This window comes from Megalobrama amblycephala, linkage group LG19 (genome assembly GCF_018812025.1).
Source record: "Megalobrama amblycephala isolate DHTTF-2021 linkage group LG19, ASM1881202v1, whole genome shotgun sequence".
Lineage (NCBI taxonomy): Eukaryota > Metazoa > Chordata > Actinopteri > Cypriniformes > Xenocyprididae > Megalobrama > Megalobrama amblycephala.
This window is the reverse complement of record NC_063062.1, coordinates 34765506-34784272: the sequence shown is the minus strand read 5'-3', so window position 1 is coordinate 34784272 and position 18767 is coordinate 34765506. Positions and strand designations below refer to the sequence as shown.

At 38.0% G+C, this 18767-nt stretch overlaps 1 protein-coding gene across 6 annotated transcripts in view; it reads left to right on the top strand.

Annotated features, from left to right (window-relative positions):
* Nucleotides 1-18767, top strand: part of kirrel3b (kirre like nephrin family adhesion molecule 3b) — a 231040-nt gene that overhangs the window by 176776 nt on the left and 35497 nt on the right. For all 6 annotated transcript variants that reach the window (XM_048168405.1, XM_048168411.1, XM_048168406.1 and 3 more), the window contains exon 6: nt 12835-12940. In XM_048168405.1, coding sequence (XP_048024362.1) covers nt 12835-12940 — 106 coding nt within the window. The remainder of the gene's footprint in view (nt 1-12834; nt 12941-18767) is intronic.

Genomic DNA, 18767 nt, shown 5'->3' with positions numbered 1-18767 from the left:
TACTGGTGGCAGCTCCATTGTGCAACTGTATGTGTGACATACGGGGTACTACGTAGCACAAAAGAGAGCTGTGTGCAGGGTGAGGCGCTGTGGAGCAAAGCAGCCATTAAAGATGATTAACATTTGTGATTGTTGCATCAGCTTAGATCTATGCTTGGATGCAGGGCCTAAAATTAACTTTTTGCCTTCCAAATTACCGGCCATAAATATTTTTTTTAACCGGCCATTAAAGTCATGACACCAAAATTTTAGATGTTGAATTTTGATGTTGAACATTGTTAGAATTCATAAAAATGTTACCGGCAACAGAGCTGGGTAGTAACCGTTTACATAAAATCTGGATTATTAAGTACTTGTAATTAGATTACATTTTAAAATACTTCTTTTTTTTTATCTTTGAAATTTTTCTTTCTAAAAATATCCGCTGCTTATATACATTCAGAAGGTCTTATGGGTTTGTGGAATTGCACAGACAGACCAGCCACTAGTCATGTGAATATCAGTGAAAACTGAGACCCACACAACAGTTGATCACTGGATTTACAGAAATCATTCACTTTTAAAAAGTGTTTTGCATCTAATCAACTCCCGATTTTCCCCCTTTGAATATCCTATTTCTTTCGGAAAAGCAAAAACTGATTTATTAATCCTGATTAATTAATTATTATTTGAATGATCACTCAGTGAGTCATTGAACCATGTATTAGTGTCTTTGGAGGGCTTTTGTCTTTCAAACACATTAAAATGTACAAATTCACTAAATTTTACTTTTTTGTCAGCTGAAACTCCTGAAATGTTAAGTCAATAAGTTAAGCCAATAAAATAATAATAATAATAATAATAATAATAACATAATACATGTAAGTCTAATGTCAGGTAATGGTCACATGACATGGAGGTGAACAAATAAAATATGTATTTTATTTGATCTTTTGTAGTAAGTGCTTTATTTTTATTGCTTTTTATTTTAAAATTATTTATTTCAACTGTTATATTTTTATGATTTAATTACATAATAGTTTTTCATTAAACTCAAGAACCCCCTGCAGTTCCTTCACGAACCCCAGTCTGGGAAACCCTGACTTAAAATAATATTTAATACACTTCATGTTGTTGACAAAGTATGGAATATATTTTCTTTTTTCTTTGTATTTTTATATCAATGTGGTACAAGAATATCCTATTGAAATCAATGTGATAAATGAGTTTAGTCAAAAGTAATCTAAAAGTAATCAAAAAGTAGTCAGATTACATTACCTTAAATGTGTAATGTAATGGGTTACGCTACTAACTAAATTTTTTGTCATGTAATTTGGAATCAGTATCTGATTACAATTTGTAAGTAATCTACTCAGCTCTGCCGGCAAACTGGCGATTGACATTGTTTCATATACTCACCAACACCTTTTTTAGTCGCATTTGGCACTTGCCGAGTGTTAATTTCAGGCCCTGCTTGGATGCGTTTCTTATGCAAAGCAGCGGACGTATACGTACGGTTAACGCTGATTGGCCAACCCAGTTGTCAACAAGAAGCTCCTTTCACCAATGAGAAACCTTTCAGCACAGCCCTACCTTTCGGCATGCCCATTCATCCAACCCGCAGCTATCCCTGTCTCTCCAGATCTGCTCCCCATTCCACCGTCTGTGTTTTAATTAAGCCACACGAGAAATCAGACCTACTGTAATTGAACTCAGCCACAACGCTGACAAATTTGCCAAGTCTCTGCACTCTCTAATTTCATTACACCACTCTCACCACCTCTCCATGGAAAGATGGAGATATTTCAAATGTATCACAGAGGCGAACCGTCTTGTTGCAAAATTCTACGCGGTTGAAAGGAGCATCCCTGAGAGAGCGGCAGGTGAATGTGAAATGGGAGCCGTGCAAAGAGGATAATGAGGTTTTCAGAATTACATGCAGTCAGAGGCCCAGTCCGCTTTTGAATGACTAAATGAATACCCGTCTGAGTGGGATACATTTACATCACCCTCCTGAGCTGGAGCTCTGCAAACTATGAGACATTAAGTCAGAAGAAGGGAACAAATAAAGATGGTGAATAGTAAGCAATGACGGCAAGCTCCCCCTCTGAGGATCAAACACTAGCAGGTGTTTAATGAATAAGTTATGATGGTATCAGCAGGTGGGACTAAGCTAAGGATGCAAACCCGATGCAGAAGGGTACGAGTGTTTCCACAGGGGCATCCTCCAGGCCACAGGGGGGGCTGTGTAGTCATGCAAATCAGTTAATATTGATGAAGGACAGCTGTCTGCTGATGCACAGTACAGATGATTCAGGGTAGAGAGAATTGCGCACCTCGTACACTACTGCAACATGCGCAACCGCTAAACTCACCGAGATCATTCCAGTGGAAATTACCTAAGCGTTTAATATGAATAAATGAAGCCAATGCGTAATTACATGGAAAAGTGTGATCTCACAAACATTCCCTCAGCTGTTCAATTATAGAGTATGTTTAAGGGCAAAGTAACTTTTGTGCACTCAAAAACAGTATTTATTTTTTTTTTATTTCGAAAACAGGTTCCCAAAGCCCCATTGAAAAGAAATGCACTCAAATGTATTAAATGTGCACTTTAATTTAAAAAGAGTACACTTTTATGACTGTTTCTTTACACACTTAACTACACTTTAAAGTGCATTTTATAATGTGGTCAGATTTTCACATACTGTCTTTTGCTGTATAGTAGGCATAACTGGATGCAGGGATAGAAAGAATCACTTAATGCTCAAAAAGGCACCCGTCACTCATCGCCACTCACCACTGACAGAAAGAGCCATCAAGTGAGTCGGTTAATGAATCTTTTCGGTGAACTGAATCAAATTATTTGATTCAATGGAATGCATCAGATCCCCTCTACTAGCTCTTAAGGCTTTTCTAGGAAAAAATAAACAATTATAGATAAAGAACATATTTGCCATACTCCCTGAAAATCACAATAAGCACTGTGTAGGCGAGGACAGCAGCGCAGTGCCCAGACTCAGCTTTAGCAAGAGTAATGAGAATGAAAAAGAAAAATCAATGTGCTTTATTTTACTTTTTTGTCTGTGTGTGTGTGTAGAAGGATCGATGTTATGAGTGCAGTGCAGTGAACATGTTGCCATGTTCCCTACACAGGCAGAGAGACAGAGAATCAATGGGTGACCCCAGGTGAATGACAGATATTCTTCCCTTCTGCCTTTTTAAGTGAGTGACAAAAGGTTACCTTGGAACTTTAAAGGAAGGAGGGAAGAAAAAAAAGATTAGAATATTGCACAAACATTTTGCTATATTAGTTTAGACAAATGAAAGACACTAAGGGCCATGACACAACAAGCTGACTGTCCGCCCTCAGCCAACCTTATAGAAATCTACTATTGTAGCAAATTTGTCGTTCACCATGTTGGTTACAGATAGCACATGTACATCTGCAAGATGTCTGTTAAAGATCACTTCATCTGGAAAGCATCCGCTGTGTACTAGTCTCGACTGATGGCAGGTCTGGACTCTATTGCAGCTTTCATTGGCCAAGAGCTACGGTGGCCCAGTAGTGCACAACACAACAAAATTAAAAAAGCAAACATAAGTTCAGAACACAACGAAATCGAGCCACAACAAAACGGAAATGCTCCCGACCACTAGGGGGCTCTCAGAGCTCGGTATTGTTAGTATTCCTTGCCAATGTTTTATAGAGTCATTAGTGATATGAATACCACGATTAGTTTCAACAGTATATAACCACTGTATATCAACATGAAATATTAATTCAAAATCACTTGAGTGTACAATAGCTTCATATTTATACCGGTGAATGATTTGACGCGCTACCACGGCGAATGATGAAGGGAACGTCTGCCAATTCCACCAAGTGGTTAAAACGTATAATTTGTATTCATTAAAATTACTTTGTTTAACATTTAAAAACAGACATATTCAAATTACAAAGCTTGTCTGTCTTACCAACAGGAACTAACAAGCTTTGGAATTTGAACATGTCTGTTTTTAAATGTTAAACAAAGTCATTGTAATGAATACAAATTATACGTTTTAACCACTTGGTGGAATTGGCAGACGTTCCCTTCATCCGTGGCAGCGCGTCAAATCATTCACAGGTATAAATATGAAGCTATTGTGCACTCAAGTGATTTTGAATTAATATTTCATGTCGATATACAACGTTTACATACTTAAAACTAATCATGGTATTGATATCTTTGTAAGACTGTCGACTTTATAGAACATTGGCAAGGAATACTAATATTAACGAGCTCTGAGAGCCCCCTAGTGGTCGGGAGCATTTCCGTTGTGTTGTGGCTCGATTCCGTTGTGTTGTGGCTTTATTCCGTTGTGTTGTGGCTTTATTCCATTGTGTTGTGGCTTTATTTTGTTGTGTTGTGAACTTATGTTTGCTTTTTTAATTTCGTTGTGTTGTGCACTACTGGGCCACCGTAAAGAGCCGCCCAAGAGGACATTTGATTGACATGTTACGCAACCAATCACAGTTCATTTTGTTCTGTGTCATGTTTAGGGGTGTGAAAATGTAAAGTAGATGTCCCTACAATAACAGACCGCCGTGAATTTAATAAATTATTCATTCAAGAACTTTGTGCAAGTTTAACGCAACAATGGAGCTGCGAACTTCGCATACTTTTGAAAATCCAGCGTTTCGTTGATCCTGGAAAGTGCTTGTTGCCACAGTTATAAACACAATGGCGTTCTTCTTCTACGAGGGGCTTTGGCATCACTGTATTTGTTTCCATGCGGACTGTTAAAGAACGTGACACACACGTTTCCCGGACATCCTGTAGAATTCAAATATCCAGATGACGACTTTGAAAATCCTGAAGTTTTTCCAGATAAGTGTGCCCTATGGATCAAACGTTCAGCCAGAGGTCCATGGGCGTGACATCTGAGGCTGAAACTAGCTATGTACAAACATCTGATAGACATCTTTAAGATGTAAGTTTTACAAACATTTTAAATCAAAGACATCTTCTAAATGTCTGTTTGACATCTGACAGGAAACGTCCAAATATTGCAGATGAGCAAACACTCTAAAAAATGCATCTTCCAGTTATAAACACACATCAAATAGATGTCTCCAAGATGTATGTGTGCTATCAGGGTAATGATGTCTTGAGTAATAACTGCTTTTAATGAATCTGTTTGATATCAAATTAATGCTAGATCTTTTGCTATACAGTAAATTACAGATATGGCATCTGAGTAACTTTGAGTCATCTTACCTGAGCATTCTGATGCACAAGTGTTTTCATAACAACATGAGCCGGCTGAAGAAAGAATGTGAATGAATAAAGTGATCAACATGATTGAAATTTAAAATGGTAGCAAGTGCTGCTTTATTTACGGATTTGTGTCAGTTTCCCTTTTTGATGACTAATGAATATAGACTACCTGCTGGTATAGACAGTGCACATGCTAGTTGGCAGTCAGCTGTAATATTTGCGGTGTGTTCAAGCGCAGCTTTTTGGCTCAAAAGCAGCCGACGCGAGGAGACAGCTTTCGTCACAGCTAGTTCTTTGACGTCAGCTTGATGTGTCACGGCCTTAAGATTGACAACTTCACTGGATAAAAAGAAGAATAAAATCAAACCCATGATGGATGTGTGTGCATTTCATCACATCCATACTCTAATATGCCCACTGTAGCTATTGTCAGCCCTCATTCAGAGTCCACTAATTGACCACTTGGTTCAATGTGATAATGTCATCAGCAACAAAAGTAATTAAAGGCTTTCTGGATTTTTCCTCCGCTCAGATAATTCTCATTCTGATCAGCGCAGACCTCTGAGACAGCCGCTCGCTTTCAGTCAAAATGAGACCTAAATGAGATGAGTCCAAACATTATCCGCTGCATTACTTCACTGCTTAAACTTGCCCAGTTCAATGCATTTCCCTGCCTTTATTTTCCGGTAATCATTTAAATGCAGGAATTAGATTGACTTGAGAAATTTTGCTAAACATAAGCCCTTCCAGGATAATTTGACCCGAGGTTAAGCGAATTAGCATGTAAATATGAAATTGACTAAAAAATCTCATTTCTCCAAGAGCCTAAAGCTGAAGAAAAACCCAAACCTCATATGGCATTGGCCTTAGAAGGTCACATCACTCGACAGCAAAACCCCGGCTCCTGCAAATCCATGTATCTCATTTCATATGCGAAGAAGTCACAATGTAAAAATGATCAGGAAAATATTCTGGAAAAAGATAGGACTGTTTTTTGGTGCATTTACAGTATTTTCTAGAGGGAAAAAAAAAGTATAGCATAGCCTCTTCACTGCATTTACTTCAGTTTAATTTAAGATTTCTAAGATTTTCATCTTGTTATTGTGATTATGTGAACTTTATGCCTTGAATAAAATTAGATGCAGAGATAATTAGATATAATTATCTTAACGCTATAATTAGATTAACGAAAGGAATAACACATTTTGTGTGCATGAATATATGCTTTAGTACTATATTATTTATGTAGAGAAACTGACAGACAACTCCACAGGGCAAAAGCTGCACAATGTTTAAATTCATTGCACAAAAATGAACCTCTTTGTTTAAGATCACTACACCAGTGTATTCTTAAAGGTGCTAAAGAGGATGTTTTGTTTTATACATTTTTGCAATATTACTTGAAACTGTCTTTACTAACTGATAAAAGACTATTTATTAGGTGCACTGAAAGGAATAATATTAATATACATCATCTGTGCACGAGGTAGGGCCTTAAAAACATCAGCCAATCATTTACGCGATCATCACGTAAATGATTGGCCCTCTGGCTTGTTAATCACTGCCGTGACATTACTTGTGAGAGACGTGCGCGGCTGCGCGCTCCAGTAACTTTCCACACTCCACAGGCGCCGCATGCAATGTTTTTGTCAGGAGACAGGAGTAACAACTGCAGATTATGAGTTATCTGCGGTGAGTCCGACATAATGAATCCACTAACACAACACAGCGAATGCCGGTGGTAAACACTCGTGTTCCAATACGAGTGTTTACGAGTTTTGGGAGGCGTTCCTTAGAAGGAGGGGGGTTGTTCTTACGCATGCGCTCATTTCAAAAACTCAGTAACAGTCTTTGGTTTCTCAGTCGACGAAAAGATCTTCTTTAGCACTTTAAGTGAGAAGTAAGGTAAGCTCTATTGTTACTGCAAGCGTTTGGTAGTAAAGTGCATTGATTACTGTATATATGTTATATACAGTACTGACTGAGCGCAAAGAGCATTTGAAAGTCTACTCGCGTCAGTCTCCGATATAGACACGTGAACTGTGCTTGCAGAGAGTGCAAAAGTTGATGTGAGATCTCAGTGTCAGTGAAACACACACTGTGGCACAGATTCAGTTGAGTTATAAAGAGATTAAATCGCCCTCCTCCTGCTGATACAAGGCCATCAGCCCTCTCTGTCTCACTGAGAACAGCTGGCCACAGTGACCCAGGGAGAATGGAAATCAAGCTTTAAGAAAGACAGAGAAGCCATTTTCTTTGGCACCTTCCTCACAACTCTGGGGAAGTTGGCCAATTGTTCAAAACCACCATCTGCTCTTTGCTTTGAACTTCCGATCAAAAGCTGTCATCTCACCACTGTTCCCCCCCCAACCCTTTTATTTTATATAATTATTTATTTATTATTATTTTTTTTTAGATCACTCCTCTCCTCCAATCCCATTGTTTCGAGGGCTGTCATTGTTTCCTTCGTGATCTCCCTGTTGATGAAGCTGAGGAATTAGCGGAGCTGCATATTGATGGCTTGTCGCGTGTGTCTCAGGCCAGAGAGACTCATGCATTTATACATCAAAGTGACAAACAGACTACTTTATTAAGACACTGTCTGTCGATAGATTTGCGGGTCACGAGGGTCTTTGCGAGCTTCTGCCAGCCTGCCTCTCGAGCCTGGGCCTTTGAGAGGAGCTAGTCATTCCTCCAGGACTAAACGTCCATCTAAAATCGACGTTATACATTAAATTCATTATTTAAGACAGAAACTTAATGTCACTTTTCAGTTTTATCGTAAGTTGAAGACACTTTTGATGGCTTTCGTTTCCCTCAAGGGCTACTCTCAAAACACTGAACTGACATCAAAGGCAATCATGATGATATGCTTCAAAACAGCTAAGGCGCAAAATGAATGTGAATGTGAAAAATATTGAAAATAAAGCAATACGCCACTGAAGGGTATTGGGTTAAGTGATTTTATCACAAGGAGTTCCTGAAACCAGCTTAATCATGGTAAAATAACTGTAACACACAGACTCTGGTGGCTTATTGCATTTATATACTCTTAGGCTGTGCGTCCACCAAAATGTTTTTGCCAGTGGCTAGTGTACTTTTCCAACTGACCCTTCGCAACGACCCGCCCCGCTTAGTCACTGTTGCTTTGTCCGACAAGCCATGGCGCTGTCACGCCACACAGAGTGAAAAATACATTGCGGAGCAAATGTTGACAGACAAGACAGAGCAGGTTACTTATGATATTAAACAAAGTCCCAGCTTTCAAATTGTGTAATTTTTTAAGAAATTCGAACTAGGGCTGGGCGATATATCGCATGCGATTCTCACGCGCATTTCGCCAGTAAAGCCGGTTCCCTGATTACCGCTAAATCGCCATCACCTGCTTTCAAATAGACAGAGCCGTAGTTCACGGACAAGCCACGCAAAATCGCGTTCAGTATCGAAGATGAATCGACTTCGATAATGAACCCGATTTTGCGTGGCTTGTCCGTGAACTACGGCTCTGTCTATTAAAAGGCGCTCCATTTGAAAGCAGGTGATGGCGATTTAGCGGTAATCAGGGAACCGGCTTTACTGACGAAATGCGCGTGAGAATCGCATGCGATATATCGCCCAGCCCTAATTCGAACAATAAAAAACATTTTGTGGCTCTTTAATGTGTCGTGACAGAATGCTGAAATGCCTCAGCTCAAGCGGCTCGTGAACCGATCATCTCTTCCTACTAGTTCATTTATAGCATCAAATAAACATGAATGAACATCAGAAGGAATGTTGTTTCAAACGCGGAAAGACGACAGTACACACCATTTTTCAAGTTCAAGTCCACCAAGGTTAATCTTCTAACTCCTGGCTGCTTTGTCAGAAAAAACGGAGGATTCTGCATTATGATTGGTTAGATCGCTTGTCAATCAAACTCCCGGCGAAGGGTCAATTGTTTTTAATGAGAGCGCCACGTTTTTTTTTTAAACGCCAGGAGCGTAACGAGGTGCTGAGCGTCTTTTTCACGCTCAAGCGCTGAGTGATCAGCATTTTTTACCGGTCACCTCGAGTTGAAAAATGTTCAAGTTTGTGTAAAAAGCTGCGCTCATCACTGTCACTTTGTACTCAGCCAACCAATCACAGTGGAGGAGGGGCGGGACAAATACAACACTGACCACCCACCACTTTCTGCTTGTCAACAGATGAAAACAACAAGCATAATAATTTAAAACAAGCCAGAGCAAATATGTTACACTGTATTGACAATTTTATAAAGAAACAATACAGGAAACAAACTATCTGTGAAATGAGATACTAGTAACACTATTATTAAAAAAAATAAATAAATAAATCAAACGTTTGAATATGTTTTAGGCTTTTATCTTATAATATGAGAATATGTAGCTCTAGGAGGAAAAACACACCTCAATTTAATTCAGAGACCCAAACTAAGCAAAAATTTGTAACTTGATGCAGTTGCTGATATTTATATGACCAAAAAGTAAGATGAAATTATGATCGCTTGTAATATAAATCAATGAGAAGTTTGTAACAGTATAGCAGACTATTTACATAAAATGCATATAAATATCAATTGTCACTCTATATCTGCCAAAAATATATCTTAGTAAGATGAGTAGTTTTATTATCAAAGCGCTGCTGTTTTAATTGTTTAAAGGTTAAATCATATAATGCAAAGCAACACAATGATGACTGAGAAATGAACAAATAAACGTTCCTAAAAAGCCTGATGTATATTATTTGATACTTACATTTCAACATGATTTATTATGAAAATGACAGAAGGCATTGTGTACAACAGGTTTTTCAGATCAAGTTCTGATCATGATCATAATTCAGAGGTTATTGAAATTTGCCTATCAAATATAACGCATTAGGCTTTACAGGGTTAAAGGGTTAGTTCACCCAAAGTTGTTATTTTTGTTTTGTCTTTGTGCACAAAAAGTATTCTCGTCACTTCGTAACATTAAGGTTAATCCCTTGTAGTCACGGTGACTATTTTTACGATATCTTTACTACTTTTCTAGACCTTGAATGTGGTAATTACCTTGTTTTCTATGGGGGATAAAAATAATAATAATAATAATAATAATAATAATAATAAACTCTCGGATTTCATCAAAAATATCTTAATTTGTGTTCCGAAGATGAACGAAGGTCTAACGGATGTGGAACGACATGAGGGTGAGTACTTAATGACAGAAATTTTTTTTTTTTGGTCAACCCTTTAATATTATTCAGCCTACAGTTGGGCTAATGGTCTTTATCGGCTGTTTATCTCAACTTGGCGTATGAATATACAATATGCGGTCAATATTTAGAGGCAGAACTATCCGTCTTATAATATGTATCGACCCATAAACAAGCCTGAACACCCCTACCTCTGCTATCCACCTACCTGCATGGCCAATTAGCCAGAGTAAATGCTTTACACGTATCCTGCTGGTAACCGGGCAGCACACAGCACTAATCAGTTTGTCCATGCTTGCGCCGGTGCGTCCCGCGGGCTCAGGAATGACGGTTGGTGTTGAGCAGCCTGTGAACAACCTGGCACAGGTGTGTGTGGTCGGAAAAGGCAGATGGGGAAAAAGGGCAGCACCTGCACCAACCGCCGGGATGCCACTCTGCCCAGCTGTGCTCCTGTGGGCCACATACTGTACTTCAGAGGAGACACGCACCCCTCACACGACAGCAGTGCCCCGATGACACTCCAGCTGAGTCAGTCCTGTTTTCATTTGCTCCACTGATCTGTGTTGTTGGAATACGGCCGTGCCAGCGCAGACTAAATTAGTGTTACTTGAGTGTAATAGGACACAGAACACATGTAGGCCTATGTAGAATAGCTCAAATGCATGACTGGCACAAGATCCGGTTTCTCTTTCTCTCTCTACTCCTCCTCTATCTTTATCTCTCCCGCTTGTGCTCCCTGCGGGTTCTGAATCGCTGATGTGTGCTGCTTAGCTTCTGCGCTCGCCACTGTCCGGTCTTGGTAAAAGCACAACAATTAGGTCTCTTTTCCTTTTTTTAGCATCCCTGGAGATCTGTAAAGCTGTTTTTGTTGTATACTGTTGTTCTTTTCAGTGCATCACATGGGCAGTGCAAAATTAGATCTGGCATGAGAGGCATATGAGGGACATCTACTGCATCTAATAGTAATATTTTCAATTTAAATACGCTAAAAAAAATGAAATGAAGAAAATGCTATCATCATTTACTCACCCTCATGTCGTTCCAAACCAGAAAGGAAGATATTTTAATCTAAGAGCTTTCTGTCCCTCCATTAACAGTCTACACAACTACCGCTTTGATGCTTCAGAAAGTTCATAAAGATATTGTAAAACGTATCCATATGAATAGAGCCGTTTAGTCGAACATTTCTGAAAAGACACGTTCGCTTTATATGATAAACAAATCTATTTAAGCTTTTATTCACATATAAACATTCATCAACTCAAACATCAGTTGTGGTAAACAGAAGCTCAGCCATGTTCACTTGACATGTGAGAACCAATGAGGTTCATTCTCGTGTGTTACGCAGCACATTTGAGCTTCCAACAACCAATGAGGTTCATTCTCGTGTGTTACGCGGCACGTTTGAGCTTCTGCAAGAACCAGTGAGGTTTGTTCTCTCGCGTCAAGGGCCTACGGTTGAGCTTCTTTTTATGTTCACTGATCAATGTTTCTATGTGAATAAAAGCCTAAATTCAATCTGTTCATCATATAAAGCGGCCATGTCTCTTCGGAAAATTTGCACTAAACCGTTCAATTGATATGAACTTTTATGAACTTTTTGAAATGACAAAGTGGTAGTTGCATAGCTGTCTATGGAGGCACAGAAATTTCTCACATTGTATTAAAATATCTTCATTTGTATTTTGAAGATGAACAAAAGTCTTACGGGTTTGCAACAACATGAGAGTGAGTAATTGATGAAAGTATTTTTATCACTATCACTATCTTAGAATAGAATTTATAGCTGCAGAGTTATACAAGTCACAGAAATCCAAAACTTCTCTTGTCAGTTTGAATTACTCTGGTTTTGTAGAATTGTTTTAAGGACTGATTTTGTCTCCAAGTTGTAAACAATCCCTGTTTGCCCAAATCCGCGTGCTGTTATCATGCAAAATAATGGCCACAAGGTTTTCTGCTTTTAGTTGAAAATGGTGTTGTGTAAATGAGCCCTTAAAATAGAAAGAAAAAAATGTATTATGGTATTGGTTGCATAATCTGTGTTTTTGTTATTAATATCCCATTTTAAATGCCTTTACACTGTGTTTTTGTGTTGTTTTAATTGTGATGGAATGCTTTGTGATTAAACCATTGTTCTAATTAGTCCTTATTTGCGAAGATTAGAAGGTATACCTCTCATTAGTCGACACACAGGGCTTGTTTAGTCAGTGCTTTGTTCCTTGATTTCCACATCTTTTGATGATGCAGAGTTAATACACTCACAATTATTTCCAACACTCATACCTGATCAATTCCTCAGATAATAGCTGAAGCAAATCTTCGCCTACTGGTTAAAATTACTGAATGTTTGTGCTGAAAAAGTAATGTTTTCTTATTAGTTTCTTTTGTCTTCATACAGACTTGCCATTGGTGAATCTCTCTGTGGAGCCTCAACCAGTCCTGGAGGGAAACCTGGTGAAGTTTCATTGCTCAGCCAAAGCTAATCCACCAGTCACCCAATACAAGTAAGACACCAAACACAATAGAGAGAGAGAAAAAAAAAAAAGCCAGATCATTCAGTACCGTAGGTCCTTCATAATAACACATCCCGTGATGATGATGATCAAATAGAATTCTAATTCACGTTAATCTTCTGACTGGCACATCACTGTGTTGCAGAAATGCTCTGGCATTTAGTTGCAAATATTTTTAGAGCCGTCTCAGAGCTGAAATCCACTATCCTGGCTGGCATCGGTTTGCTATGTCTAAGCCAAGACGAAGATCGGGGTGCCACATCGGGCATTCGAATCAAAGCAGGGATGCGTCTATCTGACACACTGATCCAATATCCAAGAATAATGTTTCCTGTCCTCTCCAAACAGATAAGAATGAGGTTGAAATACAAGTTATTTATTTCCGTGAGATGTAGCCTCGGCCTTGCGGAGGGCCAATAGCGAGACGATTTGTTAGAACATGCTTTTCTGTGTGGGTTTTAAAACTAGGTGAAAAATAAGAGCAGTAAAATCAATAGTGAAGGGAATTGCACAGCGGTGAATCTAGATGTACTGAGGAATGGGACGGATGTATGATACAGTTGTAGGTGGGCAAATCGAGTTGTTTCTAGCTTCTTTTTTTTTTTAAATGAAAGATGCTGGAATCAGACATGCCTGTGTTTGATTACCCATCAAGCCGGAGGAGAGCCTTGGCAGAATGAAGACACATTGGCCGTTTTGTTTCTCACACCTGAGAATCAGTGAGATGACTAGCTTCTGCTCAGAATAGCGATGACATAACTTACCGATTTACACAGAAATAATGTCATAATAGTATGGCAGAGTATAACAATTCGGGCCAGAAATATTTACAGACTGTATTAACTTCAGCATATCAAGTAACCTTGTTTTTTCCACCTACACTGCATGTTATTTCTCTTCATGGGTACGCATTAGCACTAGTCTTATGAGTCTTAATTATAAAGGACAGGACCAATAACATGAGCTTAAGCTGTAGTGTATTTCATTTAGTATAAGCTTTATTGTTCTACGTGTTTCAAATAATGTAAATGTTTTTTTTTCAAAACCTATAAATTGTAGCTTTTGTAGTCAGTGTGTTACTATTTCTAGTTATGCCATTGTCCATGGACATGTTGTATTTTTTTCCTTATCTGTTAGATGTCTTTGTTCCTTTATTCCTGTGAGGTCTGTGGCACTGGATGTTGTCGTACAATATCTGTAGGAGTAATATTCATCCTGAATTCAGCTTGAGGAAACAAAAGATAGCTAGCAGACGAGGGACAGAGCGAAGGAGACGGACTGCGGGGCTGTAAAAACCCCACCAGGCGCAGCACTTTATTTTATTTAGCCATTTTATTTATTTATTTTCTTCAGTAGGTTGTGATAGTGTGATTTTTTTTTTTCTTGTTCTATGCAGTAAATACAGATTTTCACAATGTTAACTTTCAGTAAACATTGTTAGGATGTTCCATTGGTAAACAGCCAATCTGATACACTGAAAAAAAATTGATGTTAACACATTGATAGTCCACTTTAGACATTCTACTTTGCAACTACATGTCAACTAACTCTCATTAGAGTATTAGTAGCTTAATATCTACTAACATTTTATTTTGATGCTCCTCAACAGACATTCTACTGACTATAAGTAACTTTGTAAGTACATGTCAACTTATTCTACTAACCCGAACTCTAACCTAACACTCTAATGAGAGTTAGTTGACAAGTTACTTATAGTAGAATGTCAAAAGTGGTGCATTCAAATAAAGTGTAACCAAATTGATTTACTTTTAAACTCATACAATTTTCATTCTGAAATTTCTAGTAAATTTTACAAATAATTACAAGGAACAGCAAGTAACACATTGAATTAAAAGTGAAATTCATAGGTAGAAACACTGAAATATTATTTTAATGTAAAACACATTCCATAGATGGAAAAGACCATTTACAGCAAATACAGGCAATTAACCTTAGAAAATATGTCATTTTAAAGCTTTTTAACAGTTATCGAGGTTGAGCTAGGACTAGTTCGCCAAAGTTGTTTTTGAAATAATATTTAACGAACGATTCGATGGACAGTCGCGGTCCTAGAGGCAAAGTTGCTCTTAATGAGGAGTCCTACCATGTGGGGCAAATGTTGTGGGCGTGTGTGCGAAAAATCACATGATACACGATCCTTTACACACATGAAAAACACGAAGGCACCCCCCCGGTGGCTGATTTATTTCAAATTTCTCACAGGCCTCTAGGGCTGTGAGTCAAACAGGCCCAGTGAGTTTCATTCCGATTGGCCTCCGTTAACCTTGTCTGATGGCGGCCATGTTTTTTGAGATGCATCAATGTCCTCATAGACTGTCATGGCACCTCGGACGAAGACACTACATGCCAATTTTCAAGTTGATTGGACTAATGGTAAAGTAGTTATAGCCATTTTCACATTTTTTTTTTTTTTTTCATGTTATAGTGCCTCCAAGTGGCCAGTCGCCACATCCACAGAATGAGCTCTTACATAGGTGTGCTGAATTTGGTGAAAATATCTCATTCCATTCATGAGTTATAGCCATTTTTTGTAAAAGTGGCTATGGCCACTTCAAACATTTCATCCGCCCATAGGGACCGCAGAAAGACTGAACAAGTATTTTATGTAAAACATACTATAATCTTTGTTTTATTTACAACTTCACAAAATGTATATGGTGTAATAAAACATTATATCAAAAGATTTGATGACAGAATAGGAGCTTTTTCAGTTCTTGTGTGGATAAACAAAAAGCGTGGGCACGAATTATGAATTTGTGTTTACAAATATGAGGGCACAGATTGGAAATTTGTGGGTATGGTTTATTAATCCATGGGTATGATTTTTTTTGTTTATTTATTTTTTTTTTTTGTGAGTATGGTTTATAAACTGAGGGGACAAATTGCAAAACTGTGGCCATGGATTTTTTTTTTTTTCCTACGGGTTTCTTCCCATGCTCCATACTATAATACAAGTACATTGAAAATTGGTATAGAAACATTTTTTACCAACAAATTGCTAGTAATAATAGCGAGTAACACATTGAAATTTTGAAGTAGAAAAGCTGAAATAGTATTTTCTTATGAAATGTTCTTCAATAATCTTCTTTACAACTTTGAATTTTTTAAAGCATAAGGTCATCGTATAATGGTGAAGACTAAATATACAAATACATATGCAGATGTTGAGTCAAGCACTGTTTCAGCATTGTAAAGATCAATTGTACGTGTCTGGATCACAGTCGTGGAGTAACGCTGTACAGTCTCAGTAAACTCTGGCATTTTGCGTTAGTCTTCTGCCTCTTCCATTGCCTAGCATTCAGATCTGGCCTGCAAGCTTTAGGAAGCTGCACTGTGCAAATTGCATTTATCATGTTATTTTTACAGATAAATAGATTTTGCAGAATTTGCACAATTAATTAAGTGAATCGGGTGCTGAAACAGTGCATGAAAATATTCCTCATTATTACAATATTTGCAAATATTTAGAGAATGTAAGCTGTGCGGAGCGAGGAATGGAGTTACGTGATTTTGCCTGAAGGAAGCAGTCAGTGTTTTCTTTCACTCCAGGGTTTGTTCTGATAGCACTCCATCACGAGCATAACACGTTAACGGCCCATGAATTCACCGCATTAGACTATTAGCGATCAGAATTTGTGAAATATTCTTTCTAATAATATGAATTCCTAAATGCTATCCGTCTCAGGACAGTGCACTGAGTTCCTCTTTCTCACTTCCGTGTCTACGGGCCCCGTAGCAAGTTCTGACAGACATTGATCTGAAGGAATTTAGTGGCATCTCACTTGTGAATTTAATGAATGTCTTGATTGACGCTCGCTTTGATGACTTTCGCTGTGGGAGAGCAATAAAAATATCAGAGCCAGAGAGTGTTAGAATTAATGATAGCCTTCCAACTAGGATTCATGCACCATGCTGCATTGAAATGTCCCTGACATTAACGTGGGGTAATTTTGTTGGCCATTGATTGAGGGACTAAAGAAGTAGAAATGCTATTATTGTGGTGTCGACATAATGTGGTGTGGTGAGGAGTGGTAAGTACCCAGAGTCATGTGCAATGAGATGGATCATTACCACTCTGGTTCATTTTATGATATGGGAGTCAGGAAAGATGTGGACTTCATTTGGCCCCAAAATAGTGTCTTAAGAGAGAACATGAATTTTCTTGACGGTGACTCTTTTATATCTGTGTAAAGAAAGTGATCTGCTACTTGAACATGCTGCTTTATATTGTGATATATTATGGAACTAATATGTTTTAGTTATTTATCTATTATATTTGTTGTATTAATGTTTTATTGTTTTTTAATATTTATTTTTAATATTTAATAATATTATCTATCTATCTATCTATCTATCTATCTATCTATCTATCATTTTAGATTTTCATTTGCCATTCTTTTACTATCTATGGAAGCTTGTTTCCACCATGAAATAAAAAAAATAAAAAAAGGTAACTATGACTTTTTATCTCACAATTCTGACCTTTTTTTCCCCGCAGAATTGCAAGATATAAACTCACAATTTATAAAGTCAGAATTGTGAGTTATAAAGACATAATTGTGAGATATAAAGTCCAAATTGTGATTTAAAGATAGAATTATGTGATATAAAGTCAGAACTGTGAGATATAAATTGTGTTACATCACAATTCCATTCTAATGTCCAATTGTGATAAAAAAAGACTGATGTTTTTTTCTCAGAATTGCGAGTTTATATCTCACAATTCTGACTTTATAACTTGCAATTGCATGTAAATTGCATGTTACTCGCAATTGTGTTTATATCCCGCAATTCTGAGGAAAAAAGTAAGAATTGTGAGATAAAAAGGTGCAATTACCTTTTTTATTTTTTTATTTTGTGTCGGAAACAAGCTTCCACAACTATCCCTGGCAATATGTTTGACAAATTAAAAAAAAAGAGAGAGAGAGAGAGAGAGAGAGAGAGAAAAGAGTAAGCATGTCCTTTGATTCATCTAACAAACAAACAGATTTACTCCCCAATTATCACAATAGCAGTTATGTTTCATGCGTTGTGCTTGTTAGTTGTCTGTTTTGGGGATAGTTAAGCCATGTTGTGTGTCTCTGCCGTGATGTCTTTGACATAGCTGATGAAGAGGTTTTCATGGTGGGCTGCTTGCTTTGCTTATCAAGCGTTTGATGTGCACACACAGATACGGGCGGTTCCGTTGTTTGTTTTCCACGGCCGCGCTCCCCAGCGATTCTCAGAAGCAGCCAGACATGATTCATCAACCAGGGAACAGCACATGGAAAACTAACCAACAGCAACAGATGCAGCCGATATCTCAAAACAGAAAATTAAACTCCGGGCATCTGTCCTGCTGGCTGCTAGATTGGCCAATATGAGTCCATGTCGTGATGGTATCATAATGGAGTGAACAGCAGCTTTATTGTAACCTAGAAAGTGTGTGTGGCATCTTCCCAGACTGGGAGAGGAGGATGGAGAAGACAACCTCATCATCTCCAGCACCTGTCCCACAGCATACAGATGAATATTGAAACATCATCTGCCCCAGTACAAAAACTGAAGCATTAGATCTATCAAATCCAATCTGTGCTGCTGTTTACTACACACAATTGTTCTAATTGTTCTATACATACATACAGTCAAACCATAATTTATTCAGACACCTTGAACATTTCATTCATTGATACAGTTTATTCAGTAGTTTAAAAAAATGGTAATAAAATATGACAAGATCTCAGAGTTAAACTGTGTCAGAAAACATTAATCTTGATTATGTCAGATAACACTTAAGCAAAACATGGTCAGGTCAAAG